The sequence below is a fragment of the Semicossyphus pulcher genome, unplaced genomic scaffold, assembly GCF_022749685.1.
Source record: "Semicossyphus pulcher isolate SPU_LCO1_2020_fin unplaced genomic scaffold, fSemPul1.0.p SCAF_9, whole genome shotgun sequence".
In the NCBI taxonomy this organism is placed as follows: domain Eukaryota; kingdom Metazoa; phylum Chordata; class Actinopteri; order Labriformes; family Labridae; genus Semicossyphus; species Semicossyphus pulcher.
The window spans coordinates 2,355,932-2,379,425 of NW_027211770.1; the positions used below are offsets into that span (position 1 = coordinate 2,355,932).

Below are 23,494 nucleotides of genomic sequence, written 5' to 3' on the forward strand. Positions count from 1 at the left end.
GGCAGGGAAAAGTCTGAATAGGTCTGGGTGAAAAATGTGGCCGTTGGCATTCAAACATGCAGCCCAACAAGACAACGTCTGGAAAATTTTCAGGAGTGCAGTGCATGTGTGAAAGGGGCTTATGTCTGCCAGCTACACTCTGATTTTTCTGTCTGAAGCTGCAGAGCAAGAAATGTGAAGTGTGTTTTTAAAGCTTCTACGAAAACATTCACCTTCTTCTGCTGGAAACATCACAATGAGAGGGAACCAAAGCACTAAACAGATTACTAGTTTGTAAAGACAAGACAAAATAGTGATCTGTAGGATATTCAAATGCTGCAGAACGGGTTGTGCATGTCTGTCTTCACTACACACCTTTGACATTTCAGTCATTTGATAGAGGTGATACTCAGCTCAGAGCAGTGTGATAGAGAGTCAGCCATGTGGGTCAAAGACTTGAGGCAGGGATCCAGGTCCTTAAAGGTGTTGAAACGCAGTCTGTGGTGATTTACAGGCTATACGACACTGAGCAGGTTTTACTTTAAGCTCGGCACACTCTGCTAGCCTGCGAGCAGCCCGAGTCACTCAGAAGCTTCCGGAGCAGATGGCACGCTCCGAGTTTAATCAGAGTTGATCTTTCTATGAACTCACCTCTTAATTTTCACAAACACTAGAGCTTCAACCAGGAAGTGTCTGACAGAGTGTACACATTCAAACATTACAAACACAGCTGGACACATTTCATTTCCTTCTTTATACGTTTATTAAAGCTACAGAGAGCCTCTTTGATTTATTCTCCACAACAGCTCAGCTACAATAATTAAGTTTGACGACTCTGACTGTGGAGTTTATTAAAACAAATATTCAGAAAGGCTTTGCATTTAAAGGCACAGGGGTGTAACAAGAGTGCATGGTCGAACTTCAAGTCATACCGAAGTAGCTAACTGATAATATTACTAGTGATACGATAATAATACCCTGCTCATGTCACATGCTATGATACACACGCTATGATAACAGCCAAACAGTCAGCACCTGTCATGATCTCTGATCTGTGAAAGTGCAAAAAGACATTATTTTAATGTTGGAAGCGGCTGAAAACTAAATCATGAGATAAAACATTTTACTTTGAAAACCATAAATCAGGATTAAAGTGGTTTGTGTCTACAGAAGTTATGCTTGTCAGAAACTTCAGTTTACACATTCAGACAGAAAACTCACTTTATTTTTGTAGCCCTGGTGTTCAAGATTACATTCTGACCCTGATTTATGATGTGACTGAGTTGATTTTTTAGATCAGAAACTGACCGACAGTGTTTGAGTCACTTGAGCTCTCAGGACAGTCAGTGGGAATTTGTCTGCTCAATAAGAAGCTTTGACTCTTCTTTTCTTTCCTTCTGTTCAGTGCGAGGCCAAATGTTTTTTTATCAGACTACGTGAATCGTGAATGATAAACAATGAAGGACCAAATTACAAGCTGGGCACTTTCTAACAGCGAGCAGCAGCTCAGTTCACAGCCCCTCATGACAGCCTGTGTCTACCAAAGAAGAGCGTCAGAGATACGCTGAATTTAAACTTTAAACCACTTCATTTCATTGTTTTTATCAGTTTAAACGGCCGGTTCTGTTTGTTTAAGAGAGGAGGAGGCCTCTGTGGTTCCAAAGATAGATTTGTGGTTTTCAAAATAAAACATTCAAGAGGAAGTGTTTAGTAGTGATTAAACTTACAATCAGTTTTTCTAGGAGTGAAATCTTAATGGGTGTCTTCTATTTCATACTTGGAGTGCAGCTGTGAAGTTACAAGCAGCTTAAATACTGAGAGAAAGTCAGCTTCAGTTGTTTTAATGTCATTTAGGTCAGTCAGTTATTAGATGGAGGTTAACAGTACCACAGTACTTAAAGAACCCAGAGTGATGTCAGCGGCTGAAGAACAGAACAAACCCAGTCATCAGCAGTCAGATATAAAATTAATATTTGGTACAGTATAATATATCATAATTCAGCATTCTTATATTCATCTAATTAAGATTTATTCCATTTAACCCCTCTAAGTATCCCCTGTGTCCACCACCCAAAAACCCCCAATAACAGTACATCTCCTTTAAAGACCAACAGAACACATTGGGTACGTGCTGCGTCTCTGAAACAGCAGTCTGCTCTTCTGCTCTACTAACAGTAAACCACAGTTTCCTCTTCAGTGATGCAGGTGCACGTTGCAGAAAACAGCAAATAACATGTGGCTTTGTCTTAATACATACACGTGAATGTTTGTCAGCGCAGGGTGTAAACAACAGTTTGATGTGTTAAAGTTGTCAGTATCTGTAGCTCCTCCGCTCCTCCTCACTGGACGGTCTTGCTGAGCTCCGAGGCTTCCAGCATTTTCTGAAACACACAGAGACAGAGTCATCAGGGTTATGTCGCTGCAGAAAGTGTGTGTTTGTGTGTGAGTGTGTGTTTGTAACTTTAATAAAAGAAGATAAGTTTGAATCCATTCTGCTCTGCTAACAGAGCGTTTTTCTTTTGCCTGCGTACACCACATCCCCATGGTGCATCAGTGGCACTTTGATTATGTTTGATTTATTGTAAGTTTGATTTTTCAGACAAATGGCCACTACAATCAGAGTTTAGCAAAACCCAATGTCTGAACCCAGCAGCTACCGTCTGATGACTTTATAGCCTCTGGGAGCGACACGGAACATTTTGGGCATCCCGGTATTAGCAACAAACAGTTTAGCAATCAAAGACTTTTACAGTCCAGTCAGCAGCTTGAGAAGCGACCGCGTGTTCAGATCAAAAGTGAAACAAAATTCTCCCCTCCAGATATGTCTGCAAAATAAACTGTCATCTCTTGGTTCGTTCCATCCCCCGGAGGAGCGCCCGTTCATCTGTTTGTGCTGAGTCTCAGTTTCACTGTAAACAGTAAGTTACACAGAGGCTGCACTCTGGCTTACTGCAGCAGGATGAAGCCCAAACAGAAACAGATTTTCTTGTGATCGACTTTAATTAACGGCTCTTCAGTTTGCTGAAATAACAACATCATGATGCAGATTAGGAACAAGTCAACATGAAGCTTTGTCAGGTCTGTCCTCAAGAGGAGAAGAAGAATACTTTAACATGACAAGTTTGATGAACGGAGGGCGGAGCCATCATTTCTGATGCATTCAAGGTCACGCTGAACGGTTTTCGTAATACAGCATCAAGGGAATTTGTCTTGAGTTAAATATTTGATCTAGAGCAGATTGTTGCTGAACGTGCTGCAGATGTCTGTTTATAGAGATTAATAAGAAGCTAAATCGTTGTCAGATGACGATGATGGGAGCCGGGATGGCATCACAGCAGATTGGGCTCTGCCGGCTTTTATCATGTATAAATTGACATGGACCCAGATGGGACATTAGCAGTAATTGTAACATTTTTCACTTTTCACTCTTTTACTCAGAATAGTTTTTTACCCACATGTGTATTATTTTTAGGCGAACTACCTACATGTGACTGCTGTCATAAACCACTGACCAATTGATTCATATTTAAGGTTTAAAACGATGTAATTACAACTTGACTTGGTAGTTATGTTGCGGAGCAAGAACTGCTTCCCTGAGCTCCTGTAGTTCATGCGCTAGCTCTAATAAAAATGTTGTTACGTCTGACTGTGAACAAACCACTGCCTGCTGTAAAGTTCATCTAAAGGCTGTGGCAACTGAATTATCAGTATGACTAATTTATGCCAGCTCTGGAACAGATGCAGGCAACAGAGTGGAGGAAGTGTGTGGCACTGCAAGCTGCTCAAGCCAAAAAAAACATCTGCTGAGGTGGGTAACAAAAGCAGCAACAAGTAGATTAAAATTGGGTGTGATGTAAACATCCTAACTTTTATTTGAAGGCCATATCTCCCCACCCTAATGGACCCCTGCTGCAAGAGAAAGGTCCTGAAAACATGGACTACTGACTATGGCCCTTAACACACCTGGTAGCAACGTGTGGTTTTCATGACCGGATCACAAGTGGACAGCCTTAACTACAGGTGTGAACACGCATTCAGATCCGATCACAGGCCACATATGGAGGTGGTCTGGGACACATTTCTCCACATATGTCTAGTAGTGTGAACGCACATGTGTCCTGGGCCACATCAAGCACTGCTCACTCTCCCCGTATCCACGGCAACGATCACAGGGATACGGGAAATCGCTCTCATTCCTGTCTGACTTAAGATTTCTCTGCTGTGTCTCTTAAAAATCTTATTTTGTCACTCAAGCATGTGTAAGCGTAGATTTACACATTGTGCACGGAAATACAGACAGATTGTGTCTGTGTTTATTCAGTGAGGAGACTGCATTTACGTTTCTAATACAGGACGATCCTGAACCAACGAGGGGGAGAGACAGCGCGGGTCGGAGATATGATCCACGAGCAGTTTATGATCAAGTGATCAGAGTTTAATGCAGCACAGTGAGGACACAGATCTGTGTGTGTCTCTCATGCTCTGTATCTGGCTTAATAACATCGTGATCTGTCTGTATTTCCGCACACAGTTACTATAAAGTATAAACTCCGTTTTCACATGCTGTCATATGTCCATATGCTGTGTAGTTCATATATTTCACTCATAAACACAGAGCTTTAGAGTGTCAGGCTTTATGATCAAAGTTTCATTTGCAACTGCATCACAGTTTTTTGTATTATATGATGTTTTTAAAGTCTTTCCCTTCATCAATAAAGTTATTGTTATTGTTATTAAGGTGAATGAGGCTCCGTGTTCATTTGCATTCAGAGCGGGAAAGTGAGATGCGATCACAAGTGGCCACTGAAGACACATTTGGAGACGCATTGAAATGCAAAGTAGAGCTAGTAATTAGAGCTTATGGTGCAGGGAAAAGGACAAAGTTAAGACTATTGAGAGGCCGAAGGAGGCTATATCCTTGCCGAAGCCAGCTACTGATCTGGCCAATGATAAGACAGCGCAGGTAACTGAGAGACCGGCGGTGGTAAATGAGAAGCTGCATATTCATTCGACCAGGGCGGCAAGTCATGCGTCTCACATAGCAACCCATTGGATAGACTACTGGCTATGCTGGTCATTAGCTTCCCAGGCTGGCGACTAGCACACCGAAGCTAGCAACCCACTGGATCAGTTACCGGATAGGCTGGTCATTAGCTTCCCAGGCTGGCGACTATGTTAACACTTGTAAATACCAGGTGTGTTATTAAGGCCTCTGACATGACTAAAATAACTCAAAAGAGTTCCCTGAATGTGACAACCAGAACCAGAACCATAAATAAAGTTCTGTTTGTCACCTCTGATGTTTCTTAATATAACACAGAGAGAGATCAAAGCAGCGCTGGTGACTCTGGGCAATCCACAGCTGTCATTTTCTTACTAAGAAAATTACGCAGAAGGAAAACTTTGTTCACGTGTTAAAGGCCGCTCACAGTCTTCTCCTGAGGAGAGCACAGGTCCTGTAAACAGCTCCTCTCTGGCTGGTGTTACCTGTTCCTGACTGTCTCTTTCTGTTTCCCTAAAATGACACGAAGTCTCGAGCAGCGAGGGGAGCAGAGGAATGAGGCTGAGGGGTCTGGACAGTCTCTGGCACTGAGGAGGACAAGCTCCCTGGATCACACAGCATCGTGTGTTGTATTGTTTGTAGCTCTCTGCTGACAGCACACAGCTCAGAGAGGATCATGGGTCATCAGGAGCAGGAGAGTGGAGCTCAACACCGACGATGCGGGCAGGAGTTACACTGTAAGCAAAAACCTGATCCCGAAACCCAGATCGGATCTTTTCACAGCTGTCAAAACACCAGCAGTCTGTCCGCTCATATTTTTCCACAAGGTCAGACAGCAGCAGAAAGTGAGTGTAAAACTAAAGATGTAACTGCACTGAGAGAGTTCACTGTCTGCTCAGGATGCTGCTGCAGCACTTCCTGGTTAATAAATCACAGTCCCTGACTTTGAAGATGCCCCTCCTCCCTGGATGCTGATCTTGGCAGAGTCACTTTTTAATCAATTAGTTCCTTCATGCTTCTGGCAAAGCAGGCAAATTGGATGTTATTAAAGTTTCTGATCCACAGACTGATCCGTGGGGGGGGGGTTGTGCTGAGGCAGCCATTCAGCTTCAGAGCGGAGTCTTCAGGGGCAGCAGAGGAGGTTACACACAAACTGACTCCCCCAGGAACACGACGGGGCAATTAAATTCTCTCTAAATTCTTTTGAGCATTATGCAGAGAGAAACATCTGTTTGGATGGATAGTCGACCCACAGGATGTCTACACTGTACACTTTAAGTTTATATTAGTGGTACTAACAATGTACACTTCGTGTGAACATTTACATTGTTGCATGTTTGTTTAAAGATACTTAAGGGGATTTTTTTCATCGTCAGAACAGAGTTGTTGAACATGAAGATGAAGATAGAAGATTGAAAGTCCTTGAAGATGAGGGTTGACGTGAGGAGGAGGCTACAGTTCTCAGAGGTGGTGCACAAAACCCTCCGTCCTGACATTGTCTTGTGGAATTGACAGTGCCATGGAAGGAGGGATACGAAGAGGCCCATGAGGGAAAGTCCCTGAAGTATCAGCCCCTCATTCATGAGTGCAAGGACAAGGGATGGCAGGCATGGGTTGTTCCCTGCGGAGGTCCGTTTCCCAGCGAAGTCAACCTGGCGATTGTTGTCAGCTCTGTGCCTGGACGAAAGGAGCAAGAAACAAGCAGCTCGCCTCAGGTGGGAGAAGGCAGAACGAGCCTCCTGCTGGATATGGAGCAGGCCGGAGGAGGAAGCTGGAAGCCAGGGGCAGATGGGCAGTGATTTGGCCACCACTGCCAGCCCACCAACCGGAGAGTGTTGTGGTTAAAGGTCAAAACACTCAGAGATGGTTGGGTACCACCTGATGACATCTGCTCCTGGCCGAAGGCTACAGGTACCTTGTACAGCATCCGGAGATTGCACCCCAACAGGTGTATGTCACAAGTGCCAATAATTTGTTTTCTTTAAGCAACGTGAATAAACACAAATGATCAAACTCGGTATAGTAAGAATAACTTTCACTCCACTTTCAGTCAAAATCCTGACACATTTAGTTGATTAATTGATTTGTGCATCCTCACAAATTGCCATGAATTTCAGAGATTCTGTGTGAAAACTACATTTGTTGCTAAAATGCCATCGTTTTTCTATTTTTACACATTTCATAGGACTAAACAATCAATTGATAAAGGAATACAAAACATTCCAGTCCATTTTTGATACAGCTGGGATTGGCTCCAATCTGCGTTGTTATGAGGAGGAACACTCATCAGAAACAAACACGGAGCCTCTCTTTGTGCTCCGGTCGTCAGTCATGTCACAGCCGTTGTAGACAAACAAACTGTAGATAACAAGCGCTCCTCCTGCTGTCCTCAGAGGCTCGTCTCTGGAGCCCTCACAGTTCAAACACTCAAAGACGAACCTTATGCAGCTTTTTTATTCACACAGTGACTGATACATCTAAAACAGAACATGATTTAGGTCAGGGTGTATTTAACCCTCCGGGACTACAGTTTACCTTGTGTCAGCGTTATTATAGCTACAAACCAGACAATCATAGTGATCCTCTGTTGGCCACATGTGATACAACTCCTCCCTTACTACTTGTCATAGTCTGTGTTAGTAAAGATCTCTGTGTGCTCACACACGCGTGTCATACGTAGGTGTCATTTCTTGTCACAAGCTGTGGTTGAGTCATGGAGCTGTGACAGTATTCAGGGAAGCGTTGTTCTCCTCTGCGACAGTAAAGCCTGTTGTGTGAACGAGACAGCCTTACCAGTGAAACTGTAATGCCTGTATGTGGTTGTGTATGTAAGTGTTTGACATTAAAGGTGTGACTGTGCTCAGCTGACTCTCCCTCTCTGTCTGACTGCTGACTCTGCAGGACTCTGTGTGGTGGAGGCTTCAGAGTTCATCTGTCAGAGACTATTTTAGCGAGGCCGAAATATAAACTTCAGTATCACAGGAGAAAAAGACGAGCAGCAAAAGTTGGAGTTGGACCCAGGAAATGTTCAGCCTTTCTAAAGAAATTAATTGATTATCAAATAGCTACCAAGTACAGTTCTGTCCATCAAGTAATCAGTTAATCAAACTGTTTCAGCTTTACAAACTTGCTGTCACAATGTAAAGCGTATTTGTTCAGCCCAATGCTGAATAAACAAATCCTGCCTCGTGAGACACATTTTGATTGGCTGTTTGTGATGCAACATCAGGAGATTCTCAACACGAACAGGCTTTTGGACACAGGGTGACGCAAATATCGAATAAAAAAAAGTTCAACTTTTGGGAATACTCGATGTTGTGAATTTACGTGACTCATACCACATGATTCATGTTGCCTGCTGCAAACTCACATCTATTTCTATCTTTGCGATGACTATATAATCACACTGTATATATTTCTTGCTTCACTTTTGTTTCAAACACACCTCACATGTTTCGTCAACTAAATTCCACTCTCAAAAAAGGTTTGAATATTTGAGCAGCTAATCGACAGAGTACCAGCTGGCAACAGAGAAACAACGACTTCACTGTCACATCTTTTCCCCCTGATGGCAAAGATCACTACAGATCACTTCAGCAACAACTGTGTCCCATCAGGAAATACTCTTCCTCCTGTCCTGCCGATCTCTGTGTATGTGGTAAGTACCATGAGCATCTTTCAGATTTAAGCACTGGTATGACATCAGATGGAAAGTGTTCTTCTACACAACTCTTCTTTGCCAAATGAAGTCAGGCTGAAGGTATGACATGAACGTGTGCTGTTGTGCTGTGATGGATCTGCTCAGATGGAAGGTGACTTGTAGCTGCAGAAGTGCAGCCAAGAAAGTCACTTGTCCATCTGATCAAGTGTCTCCTGTGGGAACGTGAGATCCCTGCACAAGTTCCCCCTCACCACTTAATCCCACACACTCTGCTGTGACTTTACAAGTCTGCATGTTGGTGCACATTTTATTCAGCTGCATTCATATTCAATAGAAGAACATTGGGGGGAAAGGGCAGCTTGTTGCGTTTGAATCAAACACTCCAGTCTAATTTTAAATGTAATTAAGAGATGATAACTCACAGCATCACTTAATCCTACAACACTGTTGTATCTTCAGGTTATTTCATACATTATGCATGTTGAACAGCTCTCCTGACTGCTGACTACATCCATCAGGCCTATTTGTCTGTCAACCTGCAAAACTACGCGTTGCATATCAGATCAACCGATGAGGCACATTAGTCCTGGTCTGAAGGGCTTTGCTATAACCAAAGAATCCATGATAAGATTCAACCCAACATTGCGTTAGTCCAGTGCCTGTCTCAGGCAGTCTCGAGCCAATTGGTTCCTACAGAAGACTTCCAGTATTTTTAAACCTGGACCCTATTTTACATAGTATGGGGACTACATGACAAACAGGTACAGGAAAGTTGTGGAATTGCTCCAGTAGATTGCTTCAGCGGTATCCGTATAAAAACTGTAATGACTGCATTCTAATCCCTGTGGGAAAATGTGCCTGATCGAAATAGGTCTGCATGAGTGCTTATTTTATTTGCCACTGACAGGCTCAGATGATTATTATCACTGTCTGACAACATCTCAGAAAGGATCCCTACAGAGTCAGACCTTTTTGTTCAAGAAAGATTCTTTTTTAACCAGAAACAGCTCACTCTCTTCAAAGCCACCAGGCTCCAGTGACAAAAACAGTAAGTTTACCTTGGAGAACGCAGGAGGAGTTGCTGGTCTACTGCTGCATACATCAGTTTGTTTGTGTGATTGTGACTTTGGTGTTTTAAATGCTTAGTTTGGATGCAACACAATATTTGTGTAACAAATAATAACACTGTTTAAGGCAGCGGTGGACAAGCAACTCCCGTGTTCTGAAAGGTAAAATAATTGTCAATAGAGTCCGGTGGTTAAAACGGCAAAATTTCCCTTTCATGATCTGTGCGCTCAGTATCTCTTAAAGGGATAGTTTGGGTTTTTTGAAGTGGGTGTGTATGAGGTAAGTGTTCTACATAAAGTAGATAACAGTCAGCACGGCCCCTGTTAGGAAAAGTCGGCCAGAGTTTCTAGACAGAAGCTAAGCTAAGCACCACTACAGACGCAGTACCACGTACTTTAACCACTTAAAAGAGTCCTACATAGAGTCCTACATATGCATAAACTATCCCTTAACTATCATGTAGTAGGCACTTGTGTTCTAGTATGTCCTGTATTACGTGTCCAAATGGTTTTATTGCTAAACTAGTCTGAACACCACAAAAAATAAATGACTTCATCAACACATTGTAATGGTTTATCTTGAATAAAAGTCTTACTTCTTTACTTTAACTCTGTGTTATTGAGGGTGAGGTCTAAAAGATGTCAGCCACTGTAAACAGGGATGAACATTATGACCAGGTAGGAAAAAGGACAGTATTTACACATCAGGAGGTGTTTTTATCTTGAGATAGTTAAAAGTAGGTCTGAGGCATGAACTACAAAATGAGATTAATGAGCTACTGAGGTCTGAAGCCAGAGTTTTCAGCGTCACTCAGGTGGATTTCTTCTAAAGTTAACTTATGCTGCAAACCAAACCTGCTCCGGAGTCTGGATTTAAATCAACTTTAAAAAATCACAGCTTTTTCTATTCCTATTATTGTTATTCTATTCCTCCCCTTGTCTTTGAGCGGTATGGCTAACTTTGATTCTGTATGTTTGTAATGCAATAATTACACTTCAGGATATATCAACACTTTACATTACACAAAGCATATCATCCATACAATAAGAGAATGATGAAGTTAAAGCAGCTACAGACCACTTTGGATTAAGTTTTTGATCAGTGATGGTATTTAGCACAGATAATATTCAATCAATAACATTTCACTCTAAAATGACTTCCATGCATCATTCATTACAGTCAGACCTAAATGCAGTTCTAGAGTGTTGCATGTAATTAATCTGTGTCAAGATGAAGTTTAAGAGCTCTACAATATGCTGCACTCAGGTGAGAAACAAAAAGGAGGCATTGCGAGTGCATTGAGTTGTATGACAAATGAACTTAAGATTTTACATGATTAGCAATTTCCTGCACGCATTCCTCTCTTGTTATTTGCAGGAACAGTTTCGCTTTTTGCTGTAATAATTTTAGAATTCTTCATAGTTATAGATTATTATAAGGTTTTCCCTTTGACTGAAGTAGTTAGCACACAGTCGTTCCATTTTGTGCATAAGAAGACTAAAACATTGTGTTAAAAATTCCCCATTTTATGGCTGAGCGTACAGAGCCTGATGAAAAAAGCCAGGGGTCACAAGGACAGTTGATAACCACCTTGTTTTACGCATTCTCTCTGTGGGGTTTTAGGTTTTTATCAGGCCTGCTAACACAAAGAAAGCCTGACTCTGACAAACTAGCTCGCTCAGGTGTGTGATGGTTAATGCCATGCTGACTGTTAAATCCCCGAGAAGCGGTTTAATCTGGGTTATGACGGTGAAAAGGTGAACTCCATCTTCCAACGCAAAGCCATGTTATATCACAGATCCATAAACAAACCACTGGAGTTAGGAGATTAGATGAGATGATAACTGTTATCAATATCAAAAGTGACACACAAAACCTTTAATGATGTCACTCCAGTGCACAAACCAGTGTCACACCCACAGAGCTACTCACCCTCCATGGAGCTCTCTCTGCAGAACCAAGAGAGCACAGGACAACACTGATCAAACCAAACAACACCTGCTGATATCAGAGAAAACAAAGAATGCACTGGTGGTGCAACATGACGAGAAATAAACATCAACAGCTTATTGTCTGTAAGCTGCAGATTCATCCCACAGAAAGGAACGTTGACTTGTAGTCTTTAGTCTTTCTTGGCGAGAAACTGTATGTAAGAGTCAAATATGTACACGTGCTGTGCAGCAAAGAAAGTCTGACAACAAAAAACCACGAGAGACAAATGATGAAGCAAAAGCCAAACAGCTCATCAGAGAAGCACTCAGCCCCGTCAGCCCACATCAAACAAATGGCTGCAGTGCTCAGGGAGCTAATGCTTCACTGTGGAGCCATATCAATACTATTAACATAACGCACACCATTTGTCTTCAGCAAAGTGGTCTGGGACGGACATCGAGAGCGCTTTCTTAATGCTAAATGGGAAGCTGTGGAGCAGCATTAGTAATGTACATGAGACCTGCACTCTGTGTACATTCTGTGGGGAGGTAGTTTGACTGAAGAGTTATTACAGCCTCAACAAGGCCACAAAGTGTGTGAGTATGTGTGTGTGTGTGTGTGTGTGTCTTAAAGTGTGTTTGATAAATCCCTGATAGAATATATCTAACAACATACACAAGGGCCGGTAAATATATTCTGTTTGCATCTTCCAAATAGGAAGAATGTTTGAATCTGGTTTCCAGCTCGTTAAGGGAGTTGCAAAATACATAAACAATATGTGCGCCATCTTTCAGCGTACCATTTGTGGGAATAAATAGTAGTATGTAACTTTTCTAATGCACTTCTTCTAATGCTTATGTTGTACTAAATTTCAGATGTACGTAGCTTTGGACAAAAGCGTCTGCTGAATGAAATTGGAACATTGTAACACTTCTCAGCAGTCACTTCCTTAGAGCCTCCTTGCTGTTTGGAAACAGTAATTGTGGAAGCCTGTAGCAACCTGAACATCTACATACAAGGATGTGGCCAAACAGTGAACTACTTAAAAATATATACAGTTCTGGAAAAAATGAGGAGAGCACTCCAAATGTTCCTTAAATCAGCATCTCTCTCTTCATGTCATGGCCCAGTCCAAATGTGAACCCCATTGAAAACCTCTTGAATGTGACGGTCACCAGCCATTGAACAAAGCCGAGCTGCTCCAAGAGCGGGCGGCCTAACGTCACCCAGCAGCACTGTGACAGACTGGTGGAGAGCATGCAGAGATGCATGAACGCTGTATTTAAAAACCAGGTTATTCCAACATCAGTATTCTGTTGTAACATGAACATGAACTTTCTTCTTTGGATCTTTTGGTTTTCTTAGGGCCTGAATACTTGATTTGGAAGTAGGAGAAATGTTGTTTACCATAAAACAAAAGTTTATTTTACACAAACAAAAACCTAAAGATAGTAGAACCTGAGAAAAACAAATGTTTGCAGTGGTCTCTTCATTTTTTCCGTAGCTGTATATGTCACCTGGCAAATATTATACTTACAAGGGTATTGATTCTACAGCAGGCTGTTGTTGTTGTCATGGTTGTCACTACTAGGAGAGTCGAATCCACAATCCCATTTAACTTTAAGTGCAGATCCTTATCAAACCAGAACATGCTGTTATATTTCTCTCTTTAAAGCCACCAGACTCAGCTGACAAAAACAGCAATTTTAAGAGTCTGGTACTTTGTTTGTGTTGTTGTGACAACCAAACTAAATGTTTTTTTACTCAGTATAACATGAGAAACTTTGTAACTCTAAAACATTGCAATGCTTCTCTCTCTCACACACACCCCCCCCCCCCCCCCCCCCACACACACACACACACCCACAAGCAGCTGGGTGTGAAGAAGACGTGACCTTTTCACTAAGTGATCAGGACTTGATAACAATGCTGAGACACACACGCACACACACACACACACACACACACACACACACACACACACACGCACACAGTTAATACTGATGATCTTTACTGCGGTCTGAGTAAACACTGGGAACAGTGCAGTTTCGGTGTCAGACATGACCTTCTGCTGTCCTTCACAGTGACAGGAACATTTGACGATGCCGTGTCTCAGAGATCTCTCTATCTGACCTGTGTGTGCTCCAGGTTTTATGATGCACACACACACAGTTTTGAGTGTTGAACGCAACATGACTGGGTTTACAATGTTGACTTTTAACTGATCTTTTCAGGCATATTTTTTCCCAGGTATCCAGCAGTTCTTAGTGCTTCTTGCTGACACTGTTCAGCACAGTTTATAGTAAACAGGACCTGTGATAGTGAGGACAGAGTTTACTTATAAAGTGGAAATCACACTAAAATCTGTGAATGAAAATCTAAAAACAAACACATCAGCAGTTGTATGATGCCTGACATGTGATCGCAGCTTCTGAAGAATTTAAATAAGATCACCTTTTTTTAATAGCCAGCTCTAAAATGAACTACATAGTAAATGTTCTTGCTGATGGTCTTGGTTTTACTGTATATAGAGGCATCAGTATTACATTTACATTACAACTTTTTTTTTGCTTGTTTTGTTTGCACTGAACCTGAACCTGTGGTCCACTCCCATTCCCTGTTATGGTATAACGGGTCCACACGGTTGTTCTGTCAATAAAGTATATGAATGTTAACACTGTTGTTGAAATGCGCAAAAATTAATTAATTTTATGTTTAATCTTAACCATTCAGATATTACACCATTGGGTTTTACCTTCCTCTTGAGGGCCTCCAGCGATTCAAACTCCAGGCGGGCCAGGTTGATCTGGATGTGTTTGGGAACATCTGGGATGAGGAAGGTCAGGATGAACTTGAAGGCCAACAGCCCATGCTGAAATCAGAGAACAAACAACATCATAAGGATAAAATCCTTCACAGTAAGTTTGTATTCAGCTTTTATTTGCACCATTTTTTATTCAACATAAAAAGAAGAAACGTGCTTTGAAACACAGATCGACATAACGTGATCATGCTTTTATTGGATGGTGTCCTTCATGTGATACTGAGCTGCAAAAAGGACAGAGGAGGAGAAGGGGGACGGACGGACTGTGTAAAAACAACCTTGACGGTGGATGAGGAGAAGACACGAAGCAGTTAAACAGAGCAGTCAGTGTCGGCTCTGGACACCATGAGGTTAAAGTGTAAGTTTATCATGAGGTCAGCATCAGTGAATGTCTGCAGATGTCTTCAGACACTGATGACGCTCTGTGTCTGAATCACAGCCATCTTTACTTTTTGCTTGTTATAGGCCCTATTTGTTTGTAGGTCACATGATCAGTTGGACTCAGGTCAGGTGATTGATCAGAATCACAGAGGAGCTATGAGCCCTATTTTATAGCAGCACAAGCCAACAGGCAGAGGTTGACTGTGTGGTATTTCACTCAAATTTTAAAATCACTTTACCTCTATTTGTGATATTCTGGGACCCAGCAAAAGGCTCAGAGCACAAGGTGGGAGGAGAGGCGCACACAGGTGGAATATTCATTCATATGAAGCAGCACTGAGCAAGTAGATTGTAACAGTGAGAATAGACTTATTAGAAACTCTGATAAAATGTCACTCTGCACGGTTATGATTAAAATAAAACAAATGTAATAAAACAATAAATAACCCCTCTCAGATCAGAAAGTGTGTTTCAATGAGAATCAAAAATAAATCTGCAGGTGTCAGTATATGAATGAGTGAACTTTACAGTCTGTTGTCCACATAGATAAATGTCCAGCTGACTCCATTAGTGAAACAGAAATCATTTTCTATGTAAGTCTACCAGAAAACCAGAAGGTCTCAGTTGAAAGTTTCAAATTTTCTTTCAAAAATCACGATGCTCCTGGTATGATTCAGGAGTGTAAAACTTTGTGATTGACAAGTCACGACCACTGCGACCTTAAGAAGTTGTTCTAAGAGCCAGTGTAAGGAGTCGGGGGCTTGAAGTCAGTATTTTGTTAGCCAAAGTAAGCATCTTAATTAAAATGTAGGCATTGACAAACAGTGGTGCAACGATTAGTTGACTCACTCCACAAAAATCAATCAAATCAACAAAATGAGTTGCCAACAAATGGAACTGTCCATAAGATTTTTTTTACGTCATCATGCAGGTTTTTTTCATGCTGTGCGCGCACATAACATCGTTTTCCGGAGTTGCTGAGGGGTGAGCCATCTCGCATGCTTACTATTTCTGCTTAGAGTTGCTCATGCAAAACAGGGACTAGGAAGCAACAGGTTAACAAAACATAGCAAAATGGCAGCGGCCGTTGCAACATCATCGCGTCCTGAACTTGTAAAGTCTGAGAGCATTTCAGCCTCAACGCTGCAAAGAAAAGGATCGTCCGCAGGATTTGTAAAGCGGACCTTGCTCGGTAATGTGCGAGCATTTAAAGAGGAGGCATGATGGACTTGTAGATGATGCAGACTCTTTTTTTTCTCCTTCTCATCTCTTGTTCTTCCTACTATTATTTCTCTTTTGTATCAGTAGTGGCCAAATCAGCAGCAAAGTTTATTAAAGACATGTTTGAATGAAGAATTCATATTTATTGTTTTTATTGTTAGTTAGCACAAGCTAAAAGAACCTCCAACTAAAGCTAATCGCTAAATAAGAGCTATTAAGTAATTGTGCAATTAATCGTACGACTAGTCGATTGATCGTTTCAATAATCGATGACTAGTGGACAATCTTAATAGTTGTTGGTTGCAGCCCTCATGACAAACATATCATTGTCGTATTGCAAATACGGCAAATGACTTCTTAAACCCCAAATATCACAAAAAACATGTCAATTGGGTTGTTCTACATTATACTACAGTTTTTTTTTGTATTGAATACAAACTTATAAGTACATAAAAAGTAGTCCTCAACAAACGAGCCATTACCCAAAATACTTTGTGGTTCTAACTGTCCTCTCTTAGGAAACATGTTGGTCCCAGCCTCTCTCCTCTGTCAGAGCGCAGCTGACCTGCACACATCAGAACCCGCAGTGCTGCTTTTTCCCATGAAGGAGACGGTACAGCTTGCACGTATGTAGAGCACACACATATCTGAACTGGACACCATACACAGACATGAGCCTGCACAAACACTGATACACACTTAAAATGGCCTCTCATGCACACTCACACACACACCTGTGCCAGTCCATCTGGAGGACGGCCAACTGCCATCAGCTCCTTTGATTCAGTACCCTTTTCCTCATCATAGTAATGGGCTCCGTGTGCTACAGGAGATGGAACAAATGGTGTGAGGCTGGGAGCAGATAAAGGGCACACCGCTCCACAGAAATGCTTTCAGGCTGATTCAGCTGAGTCATTTGGATAAGACAAACGATCATGAAGTTTTTAGTGGTAATATGTTCAGGTCAAATATTTTCTCGAACAAGACAGGTTAGCTTTATAATCTTTGCAACCGCTAATGTTATTATTAGCTGAGATGAAGTATGGACATCTAAATGTAGAAACCATTCAATCTAGAGATCAGAATGCCAGCTATAACTTACCTACACCAACCGTACGCTGGTCTTTAATCAGGGATTTCTTTTCTTTTTTTAGATGGGATACTATTTGTGCACAGTTAAAACACTTCATAGGCATTCTTGGTTAAACATCTGTTATTGTTGTTTATGAGAAGCATTTTTACAGACAAAAGAGACATTTTTCTGGATTTAAGGGAAAACACAGTATCTTTAAACTTTTTGGGGCCTTTTGGGGCCTATAAGACAAATAGACAATATTTGCAGTATTATAGACGTTGTGCGCTACTTTCGCGGAAAAAATCCCAATCGGCGCCCAGTTAGTGACACGTTTTCCATCAGCCAGCAGTGCTTGGTCTGTCAGAGGGAGCATTTGCCCAGATCATGTTGCGGCCAGGGCTGAACGGTGGTGCAGTGTAGATAATGAATGGATGTTGCAGCTATAACACACAGTTTCACCACGGCCAGCTGAGGCAAAGAACTGGAGACATACAAAAAATGTTTGTAGCTATTATTCATTTAGCCTCCAAAATATTTTCAGATATGGGCCGGGTTTAAAAATACCAAAACTGTCCTTTAAAGAAGCACAAACCAAGAAGTTTTTTTATTCCCGTCAGCACAGCAGCTCCACTAATTAACAAGCAGAGAAATCCCTGATCTCAGTGACTTGTCATATTGATTTAAAGTGCACAATAAAATTGGCATTCCTTAGTTGATTGCTAATGTGAGTCAAGGCTAATTTATATTTCTGAGGGCTGACTGCACAAGGTTAGACGGAGAGAGAGAGGATGCCCAGTTAAGACTGAAGGGACGATGCAACAACATTGTTGTTCTTTTCAAGGTCTGACTATAAATTCTGCTCTGGCTGACATAATGAATGTGATCAAACTTCAAATGCTCAGTTTGAAAGGTATTGTCATTGTCATCGCTAAGGAAGTTGACTTTACTGATCTTCACCTATGATCCCCTCCTGTCTCCTGTGCATCCACAATGGCCTGAAAACTGACAGCTTCACAGAGTCCTTCTCTAGACAACACACAAAGCTCCTAATTGGGGCAAAAATTACCATCCTTTGTGTCATTTCAGCCATTTGTGTGATTGCAATAACACAGAGCAGACAAGTTTCTGACAGCATGCAGCTACATCACTGACAAGACTGTCACAAATCCAGAGGACCACAGTGCAACTGCTTTCTCCACTATTCAGTATTTAGCACTTAATGCTGTTACCATAGCACCCTTTCACTGTTAATTGGAAAATTAGCATTTCAGTCCAACTGATGAGGAACTACTAATTCTGCCTTTTTATGTGTGATCTGACATGAGCTGAATATGTCATTAAATCAGAGACTCTCTGGAAGAGTTTAAGCGGAAGTAGAATTAACTCAAAAGTCTTCGACTGTTCTTGCTTTGCTTATGAAGCTGATCTGAGTATCTGCAAACCCGGCCTCATGTGTTTGGAGAGGACTTTCATTAGGAAACCGCAGAATAAAAATGAATCTTCTGAGATACAAAATAACTGAGGATAAAATGATTCTTACAACCATGGTGTGGTCAAACACGATGACTTCAGCAATAAAGTCCAGTAAAGGCTTTAAGCTTAAATATTGGCGATGGCCCCAATTGATGTCTCTATCAATCTGACAGGCTGATAAGATCAGGTTTAAATTATGCTCTATCAACAGACGATGGAATGACGTTGATGTTCTTTGCAATCCAGTTGAAAAATAATATGTGCATATATTCATATTTTCATTGACAATTGCCAAAAATGTGTCTTCTTGCATGTCCTATTGTACGGAAGCCCTAAGCAGACATTTATCTTATTATCCCGAGATTACAGTGCTGCACCACCGTAATGTCACATGATCATAACTCATATCCCTGGAGCTGCAAAGTAAATAAAATGTACGGATGCATGTCCACTTAGGTCTTCCGTACTATTGACCTATGAGTAAACAAATGTTATGTTGTTTGCAATGAAAATGGAGGACAGGAGCAAGCCAAGCCGTCCTGAGCTGACAACACCAAAACTTCTCAGAGGCGGTGTGTGGGTTCCACACCATAAATGGCAAATATAAAGCCCAGTTCAGATCAATGATTGATCAACGCAACAAAACAGTTTTAGAATGTTGCACAGAAAATTGCAGAGGTGTGAACTGGTTAGTTGCAGAGCGTCTGAAGACGTTGCGTGTAGTTGCAGAAGATTTGACTTGTCAAATCTCCAAATTCAGTTTTAGAACAGAATGATGGACCTGTTTCACTTCAGCCAATCAGGAAACAGCATTAATTGGCGTAGGCACCCTGTTTCTGGCACTGCAGTAGCCAAAGATGGCTGCAGATCCTCTCTTTCCAAACTCTCTGTCTACAACTTTTATTAAGCAATGTTGCAGCTAACATTGGGCCTCATTTACGAACAGTGCGTACGCCCGAATCTGGGATTCATCAATTTGTTCTTACCTAAATTTCTTCGTACTCGTACCATGTGTACGCACAAATGATGAAAGAAATGTCCTCGGAAATGTTAACACACACCCTTTAACTAAATGCATACTATATTAAAACTTCATTTATTGAAAAAAGGCTTTAATAGACAACAATAATTGAATTTAATTATGTATGGACCAAACGTAAATGCCGTGTCATCCTCATAATTTATTGTCATATAATTAAAATCTTCAATTATAGCAGTTGAATTAGTTTATTAAGTTTACAATAGAGTAGACCATATGAAAATGTTCATAGTGAAATGTAACTTTTGGCCTTTATTAAATAGTTTATTGGCCTTGCTGGAAGTTATTGCTGCCCCTGCACACTTTGGAACAGTGTGCCTTTTCTGGCCTCCACCTCTGCCACAATTGTTTCAATTTCTGCTGATGTGAAATTTTTCTTTTTACCTTTTGAGGCCATCTCTTTCAGCTTCTCCGTAACAGAGCTCTCTTCATGCGGCACCAAACAGATGTCCTTATATAGAGAAATAGAGGCGTGGCAGTATGCTGATTGCTGATTGCAGATCGGGGTTCTGATTTACTAACACGTGTCATGAATCTGACGGTGATTTTGCGCAAGTACTTATTTTTTGCAGAGAGTAAGAACATGTCTGCGCAGATATTAGTTAATGAGGCCCATTGTGAGCATGTCACTGTCACTGTCATACACTTCTTTTTATAATGATAACAGAAATCCAGCTAGTTAATTCATGTAACCTCGGCCTAATACTAACGTTATAGTATTAACTAACATTATAGTATTAACGCAGTAGTAGTGGAGTATGTTAGTGTGTCGTTGCTAAGAAGACGGTCAGCTGCGTTACGTTGCGTTGCTTTGATGTGAACGACCAGTTTTAGAACGTTTACGATTAGATGTTAGGGGATCCTTCTGGCATTTGCATCCAGTCTTGTTGCAAATCATTGATCTGAAGTGGGCTGGCTCTCGCTTCATGTTGCTTAAGCCCCCATTTGGAGAAAGAAACATTTCCAGCACAGAAAATGGCACCACCTAATAAGATTATTTCCATTATGCGTTGTGAATTAATATCATATTGCAAATTTGCTGTAATGTATAAAAAATACAACAATCGCTTGCTGGATGAATTTAATGCTGTTAAAATGGGTTAAATGTAACGTAAGAAAAGTGGGCGGGGGGGTCACTCACTTTAATTCAATCTAACTTTCTAATTTCAAATTAGTATTATTTTGAACTTAACATTTCCCACCAAATTGACACAAATGAGCACGCAAGATTGATGTCAATAATTCAGTATCAAACTACAGGTGAAATGAGGTCACAGTCTGACCTTCAGTTCCTGAGTTATGGCACTGTATACTGGACAAATAGCATTTTTCCAGGACATGATGATGTCACAGTGAGGTTGACCTTTGACTTTTGGGTAAAAAAAATGTCATCACCTCACTATTTTATCCTCTTATTTTATATTAAATAAGAGTAGAAAGTCTTTGACTTCACAATTCTAAACACATCATCCCTGATTTAAGAAGACGTGTGCAAAAGAGATAATTCCCTGGTTTTGAGATATTGTGTTCCTGAGATTAGGAGGGACAGATGGACCACCTAAAATACAAAACAGTGCACATGGTTGTTTTCCCTACAAACTAATACCTGCAGAGTGGGGTAATTTTGTTACATAAGGGAAGGTTGGAAGATTAACCTGCCTAGTACACTAACCCCCAATCCCACAGTCAGATGTAAGGTTAGGCCCGTTTATTGGTGAGTCCAGGTCTGATTTTTCTGCAGTTGCTGGTGGGTGAAAGCTAATCTGGTTATCTGAAAAACATTGTAATGAGATTACTGTGTGGTGGGCTGCTGTAAATAACCTCAGAGAAACAGACAAATTGACAAACCCACATGAAGTGGGACACGTGGGCATATTTATTACCAAGTATAGGTACAATAAGGAAACACTGCTTGTCTTCATAGTCAAGACTATTCTTTTTATCAAAAAGAATTAGGATTTATTGTCTACACTGTGCAAACCGAAAAAAACGATTTGTAATTAAAATTTGTCTTAGTAAGAATTTACTGTCCAAGAATTTTGTTTATTTAGGGCGGGTATGTCTTTATTGATTTAAAGCTGCAGTAATTAGTTTCAGATTTAAAATTGATCCCATTTGTGAGCGTAGTGTGAAAGCTGTTAATCGAACACACAGAATCATCACAGACTCTGCAGTTCCACTCGGCTCTTTACATCTTTGAAGGGGTTTAAGTTAGCGTTTTAGTGTCTTTTAGCTCGTTCGCTTATCTGCCTACAACAGCGTCTTAACTGCTTGGTTATGTGTCAGTAATTTTATCAACCTCCTTCATAGCAGCAGCAGCAACTTTTCTGTAAGTTCTTATAAACCTACTGCACACTGCCCGCTCATCAATGACTAGCTGGTGGACATAGTGAAACTTTTAGCAGAGCGAGTCGGACATTTCCATCAGGAGTTTGTAGAATCCTAAAAGGACCTTAAAGAGAGGTGGACACTGGATTTCATCAGGTTGAAACAAACATGACTCCAACGAACGCTCCATGTCTCCAGGATGCGACATACTGCAAGCAGCCTAGGACTTATAGGACTGTGTACTGGCAGGAACCTAGCGATATGACACTTATCACAATACAGGGTATATGATTCAATATACGGCTCATTGTGACAAAGTCAGAAAGATATGTTTTGTGTTAATGCTGGCTATACGTGCTTGCTTCTTCCTGTCTCAGTTTAGGCTGCTGGAGTGTAAGACTGAAGCTGAAGATGGATTGAAAAACAGCCAAGAATCTTTGCTACGGTGGTTTGGAGAATCAAAACAGTATCACTGTAAGATTTGCATATTTAAGTGTATCGATATTTTCTTACACCGTTTATTTTTGCTATAACAACTGTAACCAGCTACACCAAAATGTGCCTCATAATGGTCTAATAGCCTATTAATATGTATCTGTGATATAAGTATTAACAAATATAACGCAGTGCAAACGGAACACCTTTCCTTTCACTTTGGATCTTTTGATTATGGAGACATTTGAATTCTGTCGGGAAGTTTTGGAAGAGAATTTTGGAGACGTCTTAAAATTTGCACGACTAGGCCGGCTGCTCAGGGGTAGATTGGTCGCCCTCAAATTGGAGGGTCGGCGGTTCAATCCCCAGCTCCTCTTGTCAACTCCCAAAGCGTCCTTGGGCAAGATACTAAACCCTAAATTGCTGTGTGTTGGGATGACTGAATAGCTGCCTTGTATGGCACTTGATTAGTTTATAAATGCGTGTATGAAAGGCGCCTTGAGAGGTCAGAAGACTAAAAGGGCATTATACAAGTGCAGTCCGTTACCATTCACCGTTTGGGTCATGTTCAGAACAATTCAGTGTGCACAGATGTTCGTGTTTGTTTGCCCTGATGGACAAACACATATATACTTATAAAACCTGCATTTTTTTTTATGCCTTTCTGCAACATGTAATTATACTATAAAGGCAACACATTCATCATAAAATTAAAACATGTGGTGGTCAAGGGTTTGTCAAATTAAAAACATTGTTTCACACTTTAATCAAATAGACAACTATCAGTCTTCTGTTCTGCTGTCAGGTCTTAATCACGCCTGCGTTCATTTTCGGGTCTTTGTGAGCTGATACAGTTCAGTGTCGCTGCTCTGTTGTTCTGCTGCACTGAAATGAGTAGATTATAGCAGACAGACCCATGACTCTGAAAGAAAGTCTCTGTCTGTTTCTGAAGCAGGCTGGCCGGTTGCCTGGTTACTGCTCACTGATGTGTGTAAGCCCTATACAGTAATTACCCAGGTATCATAGCACCGCTGCTGGAAAGCGACGAGGCGCTGCCCTCCCTCTCTACCACCCGC

At 41.2% G+C, this 23,494-nt stretch overlaps 1 protein-coding gene across 2 annotated transcripts in view; it reads right to left on the reverse strand.

Annotated features, from left to right (window-relative positions):
* Positions 1–733: 733 nt before the first annotated feature.
* The window catches only part of ano10a (anoctamin 10a), a 47,137-nt gene continuing 24,376 nt past the window's right edge, over positions 734–23,494 (reverse strand). The window contains exons 14-16 of one of the 2 annotated variants that reach the window (XM_069656101.1): positions 14,398–14,514; positions 11,643–11,659; positions 734–2,360 (exon numbers count right to left, since the gene is read on the reverse strand). In XM_069656101.1, the coding sequence (XP_069512202.1) occupies positions 2,291–2,360; positions 11,643–11,659; positions 14,398–14,514 (204 nt within the window). In that variant the 3' untranslated portion in view covers positions 734–2,290. The remainder of the gene's footprint in view (positions 2,361–11,642; positions 11,660–14,397; positions 14,515–23,494) is intronic. The other variant, XM_069656102.1, reaches the window with a different exon arrangement.